The 22,538-nt window shown below is 37.1% G+C and overlaps 1 protein-coding gene across 9 annotated transcripts in view; it reads right to left on the reverse strand.

Annotated features, from left to right (window-relative positions):
• The window catches only part of MYO16 (myosin XVI), a 732,830-nt gene that overhangs the window by 69,302 nt on the left and 640,990 nt on the right, over window positions 1-22,538 (reverse strand). For 3 of the 9 annotated variants that reach the window (XM_058276436.2, XM_058276434.2, XM_058276442.2), the window contains exons 29-33: window positions 21,221-21,317; window positions 16,289-16,535; window positions 14,047-14,318; window positions 7,827-7,889; window positions 1,489-2,676 (exon numbers count right to left, since the gene is read on the reverse strand). In XM_058276436.2, coding sequence (XP_058132419.1) covers window positions 1,489-2,676; window positions 7,827-7,889; window positions 14,047-14,318; window positions 16,289-16,535; window positions 21,221-21,317 — 1,867 coding nt within the window. The remainder of the gene's footprint in view (window positions 1-1,488; window positions 2,677-7,826; window positions 7,890-14,046; window positions 14,319-16,288; window positions 16,536-21,220; window positions 21,318-22,538) is intronic. The other 6 variants (XM_058276441.2, XM_058276439.2, XM_058276443.2 and 3 more) reach the window with 3 other exon arrangements.

Raw genomic sequence — 22,538 nt, forward strand, 5'->3', positions numbered from 1 at the left:
TAATTGGCTTTCCTCTTCGACTACATTGGTTCCTTAGAATGAAATGTATGACTTGTGAAATTCTAACATTCTGCTACTTACAAGTACAATTTCATTTACTAATGGCCTATAATTAAGAAGAAATTGTTAGCTAAACAAACAATTAGCTTATTTCTCTGAAGAACAAGCAGAGAGTAGGTTATTCATTCATTTGCTAAGTGTTCTTAGCTCTGACCTACTTTTTATTTATTCAGATAGCTTTCTGGATTTTCTACAGTTTTTTTTTTTTTTTTTTACCTAAAGTAGTTTTTCTAAGCAAACAATAAATGTTAACATATATATTTAGTTTCTTTTTTTCTTTTTTTAATTTTGAAGTAGATTAATGCATGCACAAACTGTTACACTGTAAGTCAAGGTTTTATTTCCAATCCTACCACTTGATTCCAAGGAAGATATTTAACCTCTTCACCTTGACGCTTCCCATCTGTAAAGTGAGGATGTTAATGGTTGCCATTTACCTCAGTGAGGGGGATTAATGGCACGAGGGCTGATGTGACCTTTCACAACTCTCTTTAAAGAGAAGATGCTGTAAATCAATGTAGTTCTTTTCCAAAATACAGAACATTAGGAGAAAGACCCTGAATTTATATAAAAGCCTCAAAGTGTTTCATGGAAGATGAATGCTTTCGTTCTAATTATTAAGGAAACTGTTGCAAAAACAAGGTTGGCACAAAGGTAACCTCATTTGAATCAAGTGGTCTGTGGTTAGCTACTTGCAAGGGATTAGTAAGAAATTGCTAGCAACATTTTTTTTTTTTTCTAGCTGAATTCTGTTTTTACAGTCACAAAGTAAATATTTCTTATATAGGCAATAGCCTCTGGCACTTGAACAATTCTTCATTTGCAAACTATGCTTTAGGCTGAGTTGCTCCATGAGAAGACCCAAATAAAATAGAGTTAAAATGTTCCTTGGGTGATATCTATTCAGTAAACAGTAAAAAATAATCCATTTAACAACAAAGGTGAGTGGTATTAAGTGAACGGAAGTAACTGAATAGGTGTTCATCCCCGACACCAGGACGGAAAGGGAGATGAACAGCTAGACAGAAGAACACGCAGGAGTTAAAGGTAATTATAAATGGAATGGGAACCAGCCATATAATATATACCCTTTCTATGTTAAGAATTAATAGGGGGAAAAGTCAGTAGTTAAAATTGAATCTTGTTATGTTTAATATTTATCAAGTCATTATTTATTAAATTCAATTTTAGTGCTATGTATTTTTATATCATGAACTTTTTATATCTTATTCTGCAAAACGGCAATAATTCTTACCTATTTGGCTACATTGGTGGCATGAGATTTTTAAAAATTTCGTATTTCCTCTGAGTAGCCACCACAATTGCCTGAGACCTTATTTAAAATTTCATAAAGATATCTATGTAAATGTATGTATATATGTGTGTCTATATGTATGCAAAAAGGGGACATATTTATACTCTCCTTACCTTCAGGTTCCCTAATTTTTCTTCCTGCTGCAGACTTCCGAAGCACGCTCCTTCCAGAGTTAAAAAGGCTGGTTAACTCATCAAGAGGGCTAGTGAGAGGTCTCGAGTTTGGAGGGCTGTAGGGAACTGGAGAAGAGGAATTGGAATTGGACTTCCTGTGATCAATTCTAGCTGCCTTCACAGGGGAATAAGGAAGCTTGGAGAAAGAACTGCACGGACCACCCACTGGAGCAGAATTTGGCTTTTGATGTACTTTGGACAAATCTGAATTTGCCAGTCCTTTTCCTGCATTAGCCAAAAATGTCTCTGGTGGGAATGTGAAATGTGTGGATGGACGATAAGAAGCAGGAGGAGGCACAGGAGGAGGCAGAGGAGGAGGTGGTGTGGCAGGAGGAGACATTTTGTTTGACCCATTAAATATAGTTACACCAGGGGATGCAGGTCTGTCACTGTTCCCTTTTTGGTTTTTGGAATACTGGGGCGACAAAGGGCTTGAACCTTCTGACTGAACAGGGTATTTTAGGTTGGTTTCCAGGACAGGCAGCTTTTTTACTTCCAGGGGAGTTAAAGGTGATTCGTCAGAAGCAGGAGAACATGTCACAGGGGTTGGAGGAAACACCAGAAGTGGAGGTCGATGGGGGAGCAGATTGGGGAATGGCGGTGGAATGTCACAAGTGTCCTTAAAGGTCCCAGTAGCTTGGCAGCTGAGATCACTGTCCTCAAAGGTGATAGTTTTTCGACTCTCAAAAAGCAGAGGGGAAGATGAAGACACGAAAGAGACCATTCCCAGGTTGCTGCTGCTCTCCTCCGGCAAAAAGTACTTCATCTCTTCATACACAGACTCGCCTTGGTCTGGGCTGTCTGCCTCAGGGCAACCAGCCTTCATGGCGTTCCCTACCATTTCAATGTACACTGGTTCAGTTTCGTCCTCTTCCTCCTGCGACATGGTCAAATGTAGCACGTACTGGGGAGGCCCGGTGGTGGAGGCGGTCCCCGGCACAGCCATCAGGTCCTGGCAGGGGTCTGCTTTACAGGCGGCATTTGGGGGCCTCACTTCTCCAGGCTTGGGGGCTGCTATCTCTTCATGTGAGCCGCTGAGCTTTGTGTTGGGGCTTCTTTTTGGCTTTCGAGGAGGAATCTTTTTCATTGTGCTGTAGTCATCACTGTGCGGCCTGGGCCGGGTCAGTCCTGAAGGACGGGATAAAACGTGGTCAGGGAGTGTTTATAAGAGTCCATCACTAAATCATTATTGGAACTAGGCTTGGTTGCTAAACGACAAGCCTTAGTCCTACAGCTCCACTGCACTCTTAACTTTAGAGGTCCCAGGCCTGCGTTTCAGTCCACCCTTTAGGTCGACTCTAAGATTGAGAGAACTACTAGAGAGAAACATGAATTTTTATTTTGGAGCTGGCCTTCCAAAAAGCTAAAGGACCTTGCAATTCATATTAGTGTTCTTAGTACTTAATAAAGATATGATAGAAGTATTGATTGTCTAGTTCTCATAATTTCAGAGATGAGAAAATAGAAACCCAGGGAGAGAGCAAGCAAATGAACTAGTGGGTGGCGTATCAGTGCTTCTTCTGGGACATGAGGAAACTTGATTATTTAAATGGTATAAAATGAACGAAACAAAACAAGAACAAAAATACCTACATGGATGGAGAAGATTAAGAAAAAGAAGTTTGTTAAAAATAATGCTAAGGCTGGGTTTTATAGCAATATATTTAATAATTTATGTAAAATCAATTTAATATTCAATATACAGCAATTGATATAATCAATTAATCAGTCAATATAAATTTATATGCTTTTAATCAATGTATTTGATCCTTAACAGAAACACATATTAAGTGGGGACATAAGGAGTATAAATTTCCCTAAAAACTTTTAAAGTGGAAACAAAAGATCATAAAAGTGGATATTTGAACATATAAATAAGTGTTATATCATGGGTAAAAGCTAATTTTAAAAGAGGGAGAAAAACTACTTAAATATACGAATCTAAAGCATTTATTAAAACTTAACTAAAAAAAGAATCCCAAGAGACTCCTTTTTAAAAGTCTGTTATTCTAACATATTTTATTATAAACTGTAAGTCTTCTTAGTAAATAAACATAATTTCTCTAGAAATGGAGAAGTAAATTTTAGAAAAATCAAGTAACATTTTACTGAAATAGGAAAACTTCTAAAAAACCTTCCATTACTTACTACTTTGATAGTTTAGTCATCCATAGGAATTATTGATATTAGGGCATCTAATTTCACTGACTTTCTGAGTTATTTCCTAAGGCAAACACATTTTATTCTCTCACTTTGTACCGTTTGATTACAGCTTCAGTCACTGGCCTCAGTTTTGGGGAGACAATGAAGCAAAATGTTTAAAATGAAAGGCTTAGGAATCAAATAGAGCTGGGTTCAGATCCCAGCACCATTATTTATTCATCCCATCATTCACTTAGTAAATTCACATTTACTATCAGTATTAACAGAAATAATTTTTATTAATTACACACAGTGAATAAAAGAGAAAATATCTCTCAACTTCCTTCACTCTAGTAGGAGTCATTGGATAATAAAACAGTAAATATAACAAATTAGTAAATTCCATAGCATATTAGAGAGTGATGCATATTATGAAAATGGGATGCAACAGATTAGGAGAAAGGGTTACAGAATTGGGTATATGTGTTTGTGTTGGGAGTGGTGGTGGTGCAGAAGTGTAATTTTAAATGAAATTTTGGGCAAATCTTTCTAAAGCCTCAGTGTAGTCTTGCATAAAAAGATGATATTAGGAACTATCTCATAGGACTAAAATAGATGGATGTCTTCTGTAAAGTGCTTAGCTCAGTTCTGGCACATTGTAACCATGAAATAAATGGCAAACTTCCAAATATGGATAGAAAAGAACAAACTTAATTTTCTAACTCAATGGTCATCTTGTAAGCCAAAATTAAATAGGGTTAAGAAAGGCAGCTAACTTTGAAGAGCAGAAAAGACCAAAAAAATACAATTCTGTAATTAGTAAGAATTATTTAAAAGGCTATCAGTGTGCTAAAACATAGCATCTCATAAGCTTCCCCTAGAAAGTTAATGAACCAAACAAATTTTTAACATTACTATAGAGTTGTTTGGAAGATTTGAATAATTTAAAAGATTTGGGTCCAATTGTATTTTCCTCCAAAGGCTTCAACAATATTTTCAGTTCCACATGCTTTTCCAGAACCTGCTAGTCTCTCTGGAAGAGGCACAATCTTTGTTCCCTTCCCTTGAAACTTTGTGGGCCTTCGTCACTGCTCTGATGAATAAAACGTGACAAAGTGGTGCTGCATGCCTTCTGAGGCTGCGCCATAAGAGGCAAAGCAGCTTTTGTCTGGCTTTCACTCCCTGGAGACACATGCCTCTGTGGCCCTGAGCTTCGGGTAAGAAGGCTCTATGTCCTGGCACAGCCGTGCTATAGAGAACGTGCAGAAAGCCATCTAGAGATGAGAGAGTTGCCAGAGGACTCCATCTGTTCCAGCCCTTAGCTGTCCGAGTATTCCCAGCCCAGACACCTGAAATGTAATGAACTGAGCCTTCAGATGATTCCAGCCCCAGTCACTGTCTAACTACAACTCTGTGAGAGACCCTGAGTGAGAACTGCTTGGCTGAGCTCAGTCAACTATCAGAACTGTGTGAGATAATGATAAAACCACTGCTTTTATTTTAAACTGCTCTGATGGACTGAATTGGGGTCTCTCTCTAAAAATATAGGTTCAAGCCCTAACCCCCCTGGTGGCGGACTTGGCCCAGTGGTTAGGGTGTCCGTCTACCACATGGGAGGTCCACGGTTCAAACCCTGGGCCTCCCTGACCCGTGTGGAGCTGGCCCACATGCAGTGCTGATGTACGCAAGGAGTGCCCTGCCACGCAGGAGGGTCCCCCGTGTAGGGGAGCCCCACGCACAAGGAATGTGTCCCGTAAGGAGAGCCACCCAGTGCAAAAGAAAGTGTAGCCTGTCCAGGAATGGTGCTGCACACACGGAGAACTGACACAACAAGATGATGCAACAAAAAGAAACACAGATCCCCGTGCTGCTGACAACAGAAGCGGACAAAGAAGAAGACGCAGCAAATAGACACAGAGAACAGACAACCGGGGTGGGGGTGGGGGGAAGGGAGGGAAATAAATAAATAAATCTTAAAAAAAAAAAGTCCTAACCCCCAGTCTCATCTACGTCATCCTATTGGGAAATAGGAACTCTGAAGATGTTATTAGTTAAGCTGAGGCCTTAATCTAATATAACTGGTGTCCTTTAAAAGAGAGGACATTTGGACCTAGACTGATAGACAGGAGATGACCATGTGATGGAGGCAGAGACTAGGTGATGTCACAAGGCAAAGAACGCTAAGGATTGTTGGCAAGCCACTGCCAGAACCCTGTGGACTTCAGAGGAAGTGAGGTCCTGCTTTCACACTGATTTTGGATTTCTAGCCTCAGGAGCTGTGAAGCAACAAATTTCTAATATTTTAAGCTGCCCAGTTTGTGAGACTTTGTTACAGCATCTTTATGAAACTAAGACAGCTAATAAATTCTGGAGTGGTTAATCAAATAGTAATAGACAACTAATATGGATTTGGTACCTGGAAGTGGAGTGCTGCTATAAGAAACTTTAAAAATTGACAGTGGCTTTGGGAAGCTGGAAGAGCTTTGGAGACACTTAGAAGAAGACAGATGGTCCTCAAGAAGGCTAGTGATGAGGGCTTAAAGGAAAGCGAGGAAGATGTTGGATGATGAAGGAAGTATAACCCTTTTTAAAATCATGGTGGAAAGTTTAGAAATACCATCACCTGTCATAATATGGAAAACAGAAAGTACCCTTGATGAACAGAATGATCTAGGTAAGGAGATTTTCAGGCAGAGTGCTAAAATGCCCTCTTGGATTCTTTTAGCTGCTCATTGAAAATAATGCAAGTAAATAAATAAGCTAGGAAAGAAACTATTAAACATAAAGGAACCAGGACTTACAAGATTTGAAAATAAAAAGATGTAACCACCAGGCTCTCTAGTTATCAAGTGATCCTGGAGTTAAGAAGTGACTTCAAGGCAGGATGAAATCTGGGGCATAATTCAGGATAACATGACCTGAAGATGAAGTGAAGAACATGTTTCTAAAACCCTTTATTAAGACTTCAGAAAGATTTAAGAAGTGCTTTATAGACGCTTTCTAACAAACAAAAACTTGGTTTCTCAGCATTTCAAGGGTATTGCTCCAGAAATTTCACAGAGAAACCAAGGTAGAGAAGGAATTATCTCAAAGAGATCTCTGGGTGTGGCTCTTGACAAGTGAAATGGATTATAAATAGTAAATAGAAATTCACAAAGCTTTTAAAGAAATTGTATCTTCTTGGACTGAAAGGGACAGAGACAGTACAAAATGAAGAGGCTTTGGGTCCTTCGAAATTTTATGAAGAGGAAGCAGAACGAGAAAACTACCAGTTGCTATATGGGTCACCTTTTGTGGATTAGGAAGTATAATTAAAAGGGGGAAAACAAGATTCCAGACATGAGCTAAGAGCCATGGAATATCATTTTCAGGCATTTGGACTAAGATCTAATCAGGGAACCTGTAATATGTGTCCAGTTATTTTTTAGAACTATGTACCAGTGTCTGCTGTGTGCCACCATACCTACCACTTGTTGAACAAAAGCATGTGTAACAGTTTTCCTACATTGTATGTTGTTTATATATCAAGTAGGGAACTTGTGTTTTTATTTGATAAGTTTTCAGACAGAGAGGATCATATTTGAAGAATTGTACATCTAAGGAACATTGCTTGAAGAGCTTGTCGATCTGAACTTGATTTAGATGATCAGATCCTGGATCTATAGCTAGAACTTCATGCGATAGTGGGATGTGGCTTTGAGCAGTTTGTTTGTCTGGGTGTGCGTGAATGTACTTGGTGGGAAGGATGTGAATTGTTTTGTCCAGACAGTAAATCATAGCATACTGTACTTTCCAAAATTGGCCACATCCCACCAAGAGGTAGAATCTATTTCTTCTTTCCTGAAACCTGACTGGGCTTTCATGACAGTGGGTAGACTTTGGTGGAAGCAATGCTGTGTGACTTCAAGGCTAGGTCATAAAAGGTGATGCAGCATCTACCTGGCTTTCTCTCTAGAGCCCGTACTTTTGAAGCTTTGGTACCCCAAAGCTCACCTGAAGCCTCCTTTCTGTACAAACCATGTGGAGAGACCACAAAGAGACACATCTGTGTGCTTTCTATGTGGTCTCAGATGTCTGAGCCACCAGGCACATGAACAACCAGCTTTCAGATGATTCCAGCCTCAGCCATCATTTACCTGCAGCTTCAGGAGAGACTCTGAGTGAGAACCATCCAGCTGAGCCCAGTTCATCCCCAGAACCTGAGAGATAATAATAAAATGATTGTTGTTTTATTGAAATCACTAATTTGGGGGTGGTTGGTCAAGCATTAATTGTAAACTGATACAATAGCACCTTAAGGTTTGTTTCAGATGCAAAAAAAAAAAAAAGCCCTTTTATTGTATTAAAATATCACAAATAAAAGTGGCGTGTCTTGTTTAAGCAGTCAAGAGTTCCGGTCTCTAGAATCTGACTGCCTAGGACTACAGCTTGGCTTTCAGATCTTGTACAATCTGCATGACATTATAGATAATGACTCTATATCCCTGTCTAGATCAGGGTCTTAAGGACAGTACTACTTCAAAGGATGTTCTATAGATGGAAGATGGTTAGCATAATGCCCAGCTCATAATAAACCTTGAGTAAGTGTCAGCTGTTACGATTGTCATTATAACTACACAACTGGAAAATGAATCATGGGTGATAAAGCAGCATCCTCAAATGGTGGTCTGGGGTTCAGCATTATCAGATCATCTGTGCTGCTTTATTAAAAATGCACAGTTTCCTGTCATACACCCTAATTACTAAATTAGAATTTCTGGAAGTGGGGGCTGAAAATCTTCATTCTTCATCAACAAAATTTAGAAAACCACAATTAGGTAATTAAAGTCTAATTCAATTTGGTGCTATCTGTGTACACGTGTATGCACTAATAGTTCATTTACCAATAAAGATTAAGTCTAAGGTTATTAAAATGAATTTATATTAAGAGAGCTCCCAAGTTTTGTTTTGTCTTAAGATTTATGGAGGAAAAAGTTCCAACTAGTTGATAACATCAGTGAAATAGAGTCAGGAAGACAGTTCATGATCAAAGCACATCTTTTGGTCAAGTTCTAAGTGGTTATAACAATTCTTAAATTATCAAGCCTTATGATCACTTCATAATCTTGACTCTTGTGCCTTTTTAAAGTTCTGTTAGTAGCTGAAAATTATGCACATGAATGATACTTTCCTTTTGAATTTTTTGCTATGTCATGGCAGGTGACTCTTAAGCCCATCCTTTGTGATACATCTGCACTAGCATATCAGCTGTTTGGTCACATTCTCACTGAAAACAAGACACTCACATATTTAATTTAAGAGAGAAAAAAAGGAAATTAGAAGCTTTTCATTAAGAAGATATGAATGCAAGTATTCTCCATATTTCAGTTCTTCTAGAGTGTCTTTGTTTGGTTTCAGAGCAAATTCAGTACCTACAGCACAGGCCCTAGCACATAAAGAGATGCTTAAATAAATGCTGCCTACCTGGCTGACTGGCTGGCCAGCTGTATGAATGAGTGAATGTAGCATGGATTTAAAGTTCAGCTACCATTTGGCCAAGAATGACTTCTACTGAAATGTAATATACTGGGACGTCCTTATAACCTTTTTTTTTTTTTAGTGGGATGATTCATTCAGGTAATATTATTACCTTCCCTCCCACCATCTTCACCTATCATCTGCATTCCACACTCATCTTGCTGCCTGAAAGTCCTTTCTGACCCTGACCGATGTCTATAGATGATTAGTCATTTTTCCCTCTGTGTTCTCCAGCATCCCAGTCATATTACTATTCTTATGCTTATCTCATATTGTGTTTACACATCTACCTCTCCCACTGGTTTCCAAAGTCCTCATGGAGGAACCAGGCTCCTGGAATACCACTTAATTAATATATTTGTTGAATGAACATATGCGTCACTGCTTGTGAAACTGTGCAATCATGTTCTCCTGTTCTTTCCAGGAACATGTTTCCCAGAACAGGGTTCACAGAAGATTTAATTTCCATCAGATTTTCGGAAGAAAATGTTACAAAGGGGCTTCTGCTTAAGAAATGTTGACCAAACCAAATCTGACAAATCTCAAGGGCACATTTTGCACCCTATCAGATTGTGCTCATTTCTGTTGATAAGAAACTAATTCAGTTTTAATTAACACAGCAAAAATAAATGTTTCTAGAACGTTTATTTGTTCAATGTTTTTTGAGTGTCTTCTAGATGCCAAACACTATTCTAGAGTAAAGATATAAATAAGATAGTAAAAAAACAAAAAACGAAACAAAACAAAAAACCAGAATGCTATTTTCAAATTCTCACAGAACTGAACCATTCTTATATCTACACTTGTAAACTGTATTTTGTGGAGGGTGGATGGAGTTGTACAGAAAACTTTGAAAAAATATTTATTCATTATGGTGTTATTTCTGAGGGAGTGGGCTGCTATAGTGTAAAGGGATGGTAAGTGTGGAATCATACCAAAGAAGGAGAAGATGGCAGAGCCTAGAACTGCCAAAGAAAAAATATCGCCTTTTGCAATTTCACCCTGAGCAGCATTCAATGTGAGCCAGGTACTGAGTGACAGGTATCATTGTTTAATCCCACATCCCACACCTCGGGCTTTAGTATTCATTTCACAGTTTAGGAAACTGAGTCTCAAAGGATTTAGGTAACAAGAGGCATATAACTAGCTATGTATTTTAATTTTGCTCAGGGCTTGTTGTGCCCCAGACAATAGGCCTGTATAAGCCTTACCTCATTTATTCCTCACAAATAGCCTTGGTAGATATTACTGTACCTGTCACTCAAGGCACTTGAACATAGAAAGACGAGTCATTTCTGCAGTCCCAGAGAAAGCAAGTGGTAGAGCTGGGACTTGCACCCCCATAAAATGCTGACATATGTTACCTCAAATCAGGAGGCAATTAAAAATTTTTCACCATGTTTGTGAGAAAGTTTGCAGCTTGAGTATAGACACTCAGCTCTCCAGAAGACCACTCTATCTGGGAGATCTACTAGCAAAGAAAAGATGCCCTTCCTTTCATAGGAACTCTTTTCAACTAGCAGCCCCTGATTTTTAAAAAATAGTTGGCTCAGACTCGTTAATAGTTAGCAAACAATTTTGAAATTTACTGGCCCATAAAATTGTTTTATGCTTTACAGGTACAAAGGTAATGAAAAAAAATCAGGTTTCTTTACTGTCATTCTTTACTTTAACCATGTTTATTGGATGAAGATCTATAAGAAAAGGTATGTGGTTAATTAATTATTTTAAGACGAAACTAGACATAAAGATGATTTTAATGTGACCTAATTATTAATTATTGTACAATTCCTGGCCCTCATTCTCCAACCAGATCTCCTTTTACTCTATAGCCCTCTCAGTAGATCAGTAGCTTTGCTTGCAAAGGCAAAGGACTAGAGTTTAATTTTTTAACATGCCAAAAGGAATGGCTTGGATAATGAACTAACCTCAGTTGTAGTCCTTGTCCTTATGAAAACAGAGTTCACAAAGTATTTTAAATAGGGATCAGATTTTCATTGTATCTTTTGACAGAAGTGATAATTTGCCAAGCATGACGAGGTGCAAAAAGGATTAGTATTGCACCTGTGATAAAAACATGAAGGGTTTAGAATCAGTGCTGCCTAATAGAACTTATTGTTATGATGGAAAATTCTACACAATGTAGCATCATGTGGCTATTGAGTATTTAAAATGTGACCAGGGCAACTGAGGAACTGGATGTTTAATGCCATTTACTTTTAATTAATTTTAATTTAAATAGCCATATGTGGCTAATGGCTACTATATTGGCAGCTGAGGTTTAGATTGCATAGATCTTCTCAGTGGCCTTTGGCAATTTTCACAAATGCATAAATGGAACTAGGGTCACTGCTGAAAACTGGCTCCTCATATACCTTTGTGATTATGAGAAAAAATCCAGAGCTCTAACGGATGAAGTAACTAAGTCCTCCTTTAGCCCTCTATGACTTCCCAATGCTATAAAAATTAACAAGCAAACATGTTCAATCAGATCATGCATATTTTTGTGTTTAATTCTCTCATCCTTAAATATTTAGAGCATATTCCAAAATACAGAAATACATTTCTAGCAGCAGACTTTCTAGATTTCTTTTGTAATGATGGCTATAAAATAATCAGATTAGGAATTATGAATTGTAAGAAAGAACAAATAACGTTCTTAAAGTAATTTAAAAGCCTCCAAAATATGTGTTCTCTGGGGTGGATCTCAGTAGAGGAAACTTATCTCTAAGCACTTGATAGTCACATGTGAGTTGAAATTAGCTTCCAAGTAAGAAATTTTTACATAAAAATCTAGCAAGTCTAATAATATCACATCATGCATTTTAAACAGAGGGCTTTAAGAGTTTTGCAATCCCCCATAGTAGGATGGGATTTAAAACCTATGATTTTTTCTTTTTTCCTCATTTTTTTCTGTCACTTTACTTTGATTTTTAAAAATTTGCTAAGATTCCTGAGTAACTTATTTTTTACTTTTTTTTTTCTGTCCATGTGACCTTTTATTTCCTTTGACAACTAATTTTGACTAATTGGCACTTGATTACCCCAGAATATCTTAACTCCAGGTCTTTAAATGTGCACAAAAACCTAGAAGCAATTTTAGACTTTACAAGCTATTCTGAGACCTACTTATCCAAATTTATAGAGCTTGCTAGCAATGTTCAAATTTGGATGAGGCTCCATTTACTATACATTGCTTTTTAAAAAGTCTTATTTCATACTGCTTTACAATTTCTGATATCATTTTGAGTCTTTATTTTACATTCTTCTTATCCATTACTTGTATGCAGCATTTCAGATACTTTTCTTCCTTAATCTGTCAAAAAATCTTTATTTTAATCACACCTTTTTGAGATATGTAACATTAATCCAATACTGAAGTCAGAAAGAAATAATAGTGAAAAGGTGATTTATTCACTTTTTCGAGTTGCATATTTATGATTTGTATAGATTACAGCCTCTTCTAGTTTGTACAGTACATTGTTAGGATGTCTTTTCCTTTGGCGGTCCCATTCAAATTTCATATTTATATCCTTATCTATATCTACTTTGAAGATTTTTCTTCTAAATTATTTCTTTAATGTCATATTTTATCTTTTATTTTTCTCCTTATTACCATGATTCTGAAAATACAGTTGAATTCTCCCTCCCAAACTTACATTAATTTGTTTTGTATCTTCATTTAAGTATTATTTTTACCTGACCAATATACCCGAATTAAGACAGCAACTTCTCTTTGTAAAAATTTCCCTAAATAGCTCTTCTTTCGTAGGTTAATCAAAAGTATTTTTGAAGATAACTAGAATATAAGTATTGCTCTAGGTTTCCATTCTGTGGTTTTTCTACCATCATCTTGTATTGGTTATTTTTGCCCAAAGATCTTATTGTTTAGATGTGTGTTTGTTTTTTCGGTTCATATTTACCAAAGAAATTTTGTTTAATTCTATGTTCATATATTATTTTCCCAGTGAGGTCTACCCAGCAATTTCACTTAGAATTTCAACTCCCCACCCTACACTCCCATTCCCTACCTTGTTTATTTTTCCCTACATCAATGAGCTTCTTCTAAAATACTGTATTTACTTGTTTATTGTGTTTATCATCTGTCTTAGCCCACTAGAAGGCAAATTCCATGAGGAAAGATATTTTTGTTTACTTTGTTCAATGTTGTGTACCCTGAGCCTAGAAAAGGGCCTATAGACAACAGGTGATTAATAAAATCTGTTGAATGAGTGAATGAATCAGTATTCTACAAAGAAGCACTTCCTCTATTTTTTATAATTCTAAAAATTAATAATCAGTAATTATTACATATACTAATCTATTAGAGATGCGACAGAATCAATTGTGATTTCCCCCTTTGTGCATAAATATTTCCAGATTACAAATGCAGAAATTTTAGTTATTTACTCCCCAGTTTCCCTAACTCAATTTTGCCACACAATGATTCTTCTCTACATGAATCAAGTGGGTGTAATTTTTAATTAGATTGTGATAATAGGAAAGCCTGATGAAAATTTTTACCTTTTAATTAGTGACAATTTACATGTAATAGCAACTGACTTTTTGAATTGCTCTGGTTTAAGGCTGCTCATTTGGTGCTGACAAGGCAGTCAAAGTTAAAGAAATGACATTTAAGTAGTTTTTCCCTAAGAGGCTTACAAATTTGAATAAATGCTATTTATATTTAATGATTAAAGAGCCATTGGCAAGCAAACAATTGGATTTATTTCTATTAAAAAATAGAGCAACAGTACTGCTATGGGGGCACTTAAAGACCGGAAGTCAGAACATCAATAAACCCCAGCAATGTTATTTTCTCATTCCCTTTTAGCTAACCTTCATTAGCTGTTTCCTTAGCTGCTGCTGACAAGCAGGCACTCACAGCCTCATAAGAGGCACTCAGCCGGGTATTGGGGTCTCTCTTTGGCTTGGGTGGAGGCTGTTTCCTTGGTGACGGCAGGCCACTGCTGTCATCCGTGCTAAACACAGAGTGAAGGGAAGGAGACTTGGTGGATGCGCCGGCCAGAGACTGCACCAGGCTGTCCACTGCCACTGGGCCTGGGACGGAGCTAGAGTGGAAGTGCCGGGGTCCACCCTTGTCTTCAGTTCTTAAGAGGAAACAAAAAGTAGCATCACAGAAGAGATGCCCCGATGCATTATTCAAATGATAACAATGAGCCTACTCATGCAAACACAATTACAGCTTTTTGGTAAACAGTTTCTCCATATCCCTGCTGCGGCTTGGGGGTATATGTGCAGAATTCTGGTGGCAAACGAATCCAGAGAAAGCTGGCCCAGTGTTCCAGCCCCTGCTTTATGATGGATGAGTGCACTGGATATTCATTATTATGACTTTTTAAAATTCTCGCCCAAATGCAACACTTCTTAAATAGTTTCACATTTTCTGTTGGGCATTCACTGGATGAATTTTTCACACTCTGATTATTAAGCAAATCATAAAACCAGAATTTCAATCTGAATGATAATTTCTGAGAAATTCATTTTAATACAGAGTTACTCATGCATCAAATGCTAGGAGTTCATTACTATTTCCTGTTGCAAAAGGAGTATATACCTACTTAGAACCATCAAGGATTTACATTTGGCTTTCTCTCTTTTTTTTTTTCATTGCCATTTAAAATCTGTCAGCAATTATTTAATTATATGTAGAATTATTTTTACCTCTGTTACTCTATATGGCTGCCCAATGCCAAGTGTACTGCTGGTGTTCAATAAATAAATAGACAAATAATTTTCCACTTAATTTTATATCAGACAAATAAATACATAATCAAATTGAGAAATTAGGGTGGCTGTTTAGTTCCAGCAGAGAAAATAATAAATATTATTCTGGAAGTCATATAAAGTTAATAGTTATCTGGTTTAAAAAATTCCTTCTGGCTTTATATATGTCAATGTAATAATGCACTAGCTCGATGCCAGTGCATTCATTTCACAAGGAGTTTCCAAAGCATTTGTTTTTATAATTATATCTTTGTATGGCAGAACACCAACAGGGCTGGAATCTACCACAAGACAGAGCCAGATGCCCATGTAGTAAATGAAATAGCTGAAGATGAAAGCATGGCACTCAGTGGATAATTTGTTTTCCCTGTAATGTTTAATTACAGTTTTCCATACAAAGGGATTTTTTCAGTATTTAATCACTGAGATATTTGAAGCTAATTAACCAGAGACACATTGCCATTTCACTTTAATAAAAAATCATTTGACATAGGCAGTGAAGGCAAGGAGGAGTCATTTTCAATGAGAAACAACTAGACATTATCAAGTTCCTATGGAAAAATAAACATCTCCCTGACAAGCGAATTAAGATTCAAAGGAAACAGGTTCCTGCCATCCCTGAGAGGTTGTTGCTTTGCACAGGTGTTCTCACCATTCACAGAGAGGGAAGGATGGTAAAACGGGTGAGGACCAGCTTGTCTTCACATTGCTATTTCAAGCTTAGCATCCAAAGTGAACTTCTAAATAGAAAGGTTTTTCCAAAGCTTTCCTTATTGGCAAAGAAAATGAGAGTTTAGAAAGGGGAATAGAATAGATACATGCCATTTATTGATTTCACTACTTTTTATGTTTTTAGAATGGCACCCTACATTTTTTTGTCAGATTTCTGGAAGTTTCTATAAGTCAACCTTAGACACACACATCACATTCGTACAAAAATGTTCAAGAGCCAGCTATATCATTTTGCCAATATAGATGCTTTAAAATCTTCAATGTGCTTGAGAGAGTCAATAAATGATGCAAACATTGTAAGTAAAACAGTAATTATTTCATATGACTAACATCTCTATCTCTCTATCTCTCTATCTCTCTCTCTCTCTATCTATCTATCTATCTCTATCTATTGCATCTGTTTAATTTTAAATAAAACACCACAGGGAAAAAATCTTTAAAAATTTCTAGAACATTTCAAATAGCAAATCATACATGCAGACATACCTGTTCCCGTAACTACTGTCGTTATTTGATTGCAATTTGCATTAAGGGCTGTCGGAACTCTCATGACTCCACTGGATCAGTGAAAAAAGTAAAGTTGCCTACTATCTATCTTTACCTTTTGGTGCCTTCCTCTTGTTTGTTTCTGGCCTCTAACTTTTCTTTCTGGTAAGTACTATTCATTTCATTCCGGAGCCGGTCATTTTCGCGGGCAATGTCAGAAGCATTCTGAATGACCAGGGCATCGTAAGTTTTCAGTCCCATGTCCTCTGTGTTCTGCAGAAAGCTGTTGATGGAAGTGACCTCTTGCTGTCTCACGCTCATTTTCTGAAGCAAGCGCTGGCGCGCTAGAAATCCTCTTATAACTTCATAAAAGAACACAATCGTGGGCCAGTGAGACAAACAAAAATGAAAAACACAGACTCACACAATCGAAAATCACAATACATATATATCTGAGCAGGTGTAAAACAAGATAAAAGTAATCCAGTATAAGAATTTACTAAAGCACTCTATCCTCATATTAAAAAGGATATCTAAATTCAGTACTGACAACATTAAAGGCAAAAAATCATTGACCTGAATGAGATTCTATTGTGCCACAAGCCAGAAAATGATGGACTGGGTAAAATCAATGCAAACAAACTAGTTCCAAAACTCCAGAGAATTTTGGGGTGTGGCTCTAACTGGTCCTTTTGGGGCTGCACTGCTCTTCTTTCATTATATAAGATTATAGACAGAAACATCTGAGACCTGTGGGGGTTAGTCTTTGAAAACATCATGCATATATTGTTTCTAAGGCTGTGATTTAATTCCTAGGAAAAAAAGTAGCACTGAATTTTATAATTCTAGAAAGAGGCTACCTAGAAATACAGGATGTTATCTCTCAGGAGATAGAGCTAGAAAAATGTAGAAGAACTGGGAGAAGCAAGTGAGTGAAAACCTTTAGAAATCGCTGATACGTCAGCAATAAGTGTAAGATTGAAAATAAAAATAAAGAGCACCATTTAAAGCCACCTTCATGTGTTAGTCATTACATCATTTAATGCTGAAATAAGGTGATAATTTAATGGGCCATTATCTCTGTTCAGTGCACAAAGCAAGAGAATCATAGTGATTCCTCCAGTAAATGCAACCACTAAGAGGTAGAGACAGGATTCCCATCTTTCTGTACCTGTAATGCCAGACTCGGTTCCCTTAACTATGGAGACAAAGCCAGTAGCTCTCCAGAGAGCAGTGTCACTAACAGGAAGTAATGGGGGGCATATTTGTTGTCAATATGTGGAAGAACTTCACAACAATTAGCAGAGGGTAGGAATGGATCAGGCTGCCTTGGTGAGAAACAGAGTTCACTCCCAAACCCCGAGTGTGTCCTAGACAGGGCAAAACAGCCTCTTCTCACAGACGCTCGGAAAGGTGCAGTTAGAATTTCAGTCTGGGCCTTGTGACCCCTGATGCGGTCCCCTCCAATGCTAAAGTTTCTAAGGTTATACGAAGTTACTAAGATCATAAGAAGCTTTATAATTTCAGGGAAAACCAGTGTGCATAGCAAAGGTACTTTATTCTTGTCTTTAGGAAATAAAAAGCCTGTAAAACACTAAGTGCTTTAAAATAGTCCAGGGTTATAGAAGAACAAATGGGTGGGTTATCATATCCAGTTTGATGCCTCCTGGATAACAAGGAGGAAAGCTGAACACAACTTTCCACAATTATGATTTCAGAGGAAAATAACATGCAGGCATCTAAAATGCTTAAGGCTTTTTCAGATGGCGATACCAAATGTTTAGTTACTTTGGAATGCAGTTGTATTAAGTTAACTGCAAAACAGTCATGCTGAACTAATCTAAAGGGGAAAAAACCAGTAAAAGGTACAATCAGACTTTTAGGAAGATAAAATGTGGAATAAAATACAGAAGTGTTAACCATGAGAGGGGAGATTGTGAGAGAAGTGAAAACCTTAAATTGGCCGGTCCGCTTTCTCATTCTTGTTACATTAAAAAAATTGAGACATTGACTTTTGGAAGAGTGAAGGTGAGGGTATATTCAAAATGTTTAATCTCTTGGAATAAAGGGAAGATTAATGTGGATATGCCAGACTTCTTCTGACCTCCCACTACAGCGAAGCTATTCATTGAATTCACATTCATCCTGGGGCGCCAATTGTCCAAAATCCTAAGGACTCCATTTTCTCACACTTCATATAAGAAGCCTTTAAATTCTTTAAAAGTGTTACATTGCTTGCTAAAATTGCAATTCTTTAATAAAAAACAACTAATAAAAATAAATTTTCCGCAAATAAATATCGATATTTTTCTTTATGCCAAATTCATTAAGACTGCTTCCATGAGGTACACAGTGTTAAGTTCTTAATTTACAGATGTTATTCATCCAGGATAAAGTGAATGTATAAGTCAGAGAGAGAGCTTCTGTATAAGGATAACTCAAATTAAAATAGTTAAGAGAAAAACTAAAGGGTATAGCTTCTTTCCCAGCATTTACAAAGAAAAAAATTAGAATTCTTCAAAACCTGGAAATGATTGCACATTATATAAATTTTGAGTAAATTTAATATCAGAAAAAATTGAAGGAACTGTTCCAAGAGATGTAAAGATAAAAATCAATAATTAATGCTTTGCTTTTAAGAGCTTGTAATTTTAAAAATGCTTCTATATCCATTATTTCATTTATGCAGTATGAAATTAAGGTTTTTATCTTGATGCCACTTTTTAAACTAGTCTCTGTTTTTATCTTTAGAGGTGAGCAGATAATTAGAGTTCCATCCTTTTTTTTTTTCCTATTTCAGATCAGTAGGGCATAGCAACTCCTTTGTAACTAAATAGAAATGAAATATCTAGTAGGCACCTCTGATGGGAGAGGAGATAAAAGTCTTCTAATTATATTTAAGGAAAATTTCCCTGAGAATGTATGATCTTATTCACTGATCTATATATAACATTTCATTAAACGACATTCTCTGAGCCCGTGTCAGCTAAGGCTGCAAATACAGATCCTGACTGAGATCTAAGGTAGGACCTGAGAGTGCATTTCTCAGCAGCTCCCCTATGATACTTAGGCTGCTGGTTCTCAGATCGCGCATTGGTTAGTGCTGTGCTTAGCCATACAAACAGGAAATCCAACAGCAGTGGTCCAAAGCAGACCCAAAATCTGAGCCTCTTCCCTACACTGAGGATGTAAAAAAAAAAAAAAAATGAAGTTAAAGAGGCCAGATTATTTTCAACCACAGTGAGAGTTCTTTACCCAGCATTGATGGTGGGCACCCTCTTCTTGCCCCAAACATCTCCCTGACCTCCAGCCTGGTGAAAGTGACTTTAGGAGAACAGCTGGAGAACTTGATACGTGACTCCTGGAATTTGGTGAACACAGTAGATTATGAGGCCCCAAAAGGCAAAAAGCTGCTGCTGAATGAACCGTGGCACTGTTGGGCAGAAATTTCAGCTAGGAAGTGGGCAAGAATATGCTTCTTTGGCAGGAAAGAGATGCATGCTTGGAGCCCTTTAAAAAGAGTTTGACTTAGAGAGCAATGAGATCTTGATGGGAGTGTCAGTGTGGAATAGATAACCTGGTGCCCGGGGGGCAGAGGAGGGGATGAAAAGTGACCACCCAAAGCAGAGGTCTTGCCAATTCTCAGGTAGTGAGAACATGGGATCGCCAAAATGCTCCTGAATATGAGAAGAGGCATTTACAATCTGCCCCAGCCTGAGAAACCAATGCCAAATTGCACTGGGTGCCAGTTAGGAGGACCTGTCCTCCCCTTACTTCTCCCTCCTCCCCTTCAATCTTGGAAGATCCAGAGAGGAAAAGGGGCTGGCAAATAGGAGTATCATGAGACCCCCAACTCTAGAGAATATTCCAAAGTGAAGCAGGCCGGAATTGAGGTAGGAGGGAAGTTTTAACTTGGAATAAACTTATGACTCTTGATCAGTGCTTGAACTGGACACTGATTTCTGAACGGAGGCTGTGCCTGAGACTGAAGAGCTAGAGTGCAGCAGGGCCTTCCATTAAGAGAGAATGACTCAAAATGTCATGGGATCCATAGGAGATATTATCTAGAGGTGCACTGAAGAGTCCAACAGAGGCTGAAATGGGCAGAAGTTTGAACAGAATAAATTTGGTTTCTGCCTCCTATGAGTTTTGCTAGTTAGATGAATAGTTACAAATATATCGGAGAATTAAGTTCATTACCTCTAGAGTGTTATGCACTCTACAAGCATAGAGATTAATTTCTCCCTTCTTACCTTTCTGCAAAGATTATAGCTACACTATATCTGTATAGATAGTACAATTAAACATTATTAAGCAAGGTAAAATTTAAAATCTATCCAACATATAAAATATGTTTATGTTCAGCATGGTTATTATGGTTTTTAAAGTGCATCCATTTTCAATGTTTACTTGGGTTTTAATAATAATAATAAAAAACTAAGTGGAATCTCTAGCAAGTTTAAAATGGAATAGATGCTATCTACTATCAAACAACACTCCAAATACTTTCATCATTTCATAAACAAAAAAGTCAAGGATTTTTCCAAAGCATATGTAAAATTACATAAAATGTTGTTTGGTTAATTGTTTTATACATCTCCAAATCTTGTGCACCAGTAAGGCTGATTGTAACAGCACAGGAATTTGGCTCTATATGTCTAAGTGCCAAATGAGGATTGCCTCTCAAAAGGATCAAAAAGCATGAATATTTCCAAGGTAGGGGATGTATAAATAATAAGATATGTATATTCTCTTTTCAAAATTGTGATTTAGGTGAAAATTTGATGTAAAGTTTCATAGAGAATGACTACTAAATAAATCATGAACAGTGACTGCAAGCAATGGTTTAAAAACATATAAATGGCAAACTAAGCGACAATGCTTCCTAAACTACCAGTAAACTATTTAACCAAATGTAGTGGCAGGGAAGGAAGAGAGTGACCCAGTATCATGTAGATACCATTGGCACTTAACTTCAAGGGTATACTAAATGACTTTGTATTTAACAACTCAAAGCAGTTCAGAAATGTTGTTGTGTAATTGTTACCTTTTTGGCAGGTTATAATTTTTCTCTGCAGTTGTAGGCACAAATCATTGAGCTGGTCAGCTTGCCAATATTTTAGAAACACTTTATGGACTCCCATCTAAAATATAAACAGCAGGAAGACATTTAACAGCCTGAAGATGCCAAAACTATGATGGGAAACCAATCAGGCAGGAGATTTTTCCAGAAGATTAGAAGGAAAAAGTTAACAAAATTAATTCCAGTCCATCTCCCTTATTTTTCAATACTAATTTATGTAATCGAAATTCCAAATGTTTTATTCTAATAAGTATATTTGCTGTATGGATGCATTGTTACCAATGTCTGCAAATGCCTGCGCACCACAGTTGCGGTGGTTGTGCCCTGCAGTGCAAAAGAGAAACACTGGCATTGAGTCTTTTCAGAAGATAAAACCATCCCCATGAGTGAATTCTCACATTCTACCACTAAACCCTTATATTTCCTTTGTGCTCTTTTTCTTTCCTCAGTTCAATGCAGGGTAATTAAGTCTAAAAAGGGGGAAGAGAACAAAACAAATCATAAAGCTGAGGTAGAAAGTTGTTTCATTTCAATTATTATATATTATATATCATTATTATTATGCGCCAAATATTTATAGAACTGCAGCACAAAATTAAGAAGTCTCAACAAAGGCATTTTTGAGCAAAAACTCTTCCAGATGCTTACATAAACACTAGCTATACCATGAACTTACTTCTCCAGAAATTCTTTTTTCAAAGAAGAACCAGCATGCTACCAAATCAGTTTCTAGGAAAAGCTGTAGTGGAATGTAAGCTAGTTCAAACATGTTACTATTAGTGAAGATAGCTGCCAAAGAATATTCTTAAAAACACATAACAATAAGCCACATCCATATTTTTAAATCATTTTCTTATGTGTTGTGCTTGTTTTCTAAGAATTCACAGAGCTACGATAGGTGTGAGGGACATTCATAGAGTATGTGTTCACAGGGGAAGCAGACATAAATAATTATAGAAGAGCCTTGTAAATCTTCACATGAAGCACTGAGGGAGCTCTGAGGTGATATTCCATTTCATAAAGGAAAAACACTGCTTAAACGAATCTTGTTATAACATATTCTTAGCACTTGAGACAAACACCATTAAAATCAGAGGAAGACTACCATGTGGGCTCCCAACCACAAGCTGTGGACATTAAAATGGTAACACCCACAGTCTATGTCATATATTACCTTGACACCAGAAACTTGCAGGTATATACACATCATTAGGTACTAGAACAGTTATAAGCTAGATTTGGCTTGTCTTTAGCAGGCTTGGCCAGAAATATTTTATGAACC

The sequence above is a fragment of the Dasypus novemcinctus genome, chromosome 15, assembly GCF_030445035.2.
Source record: "Dasypus novemcinctus isolate mDasNov1 chromosome 15, mDasNov1.1.hap2, whole genome shotgun sequence".
Classification (NCBI taxonomy): Eukaryota; Metazoa; Chordata; class Mammalia; order Cingulata; family Dasypodidae; genus Dasypus; species Dasypus novemcinctus.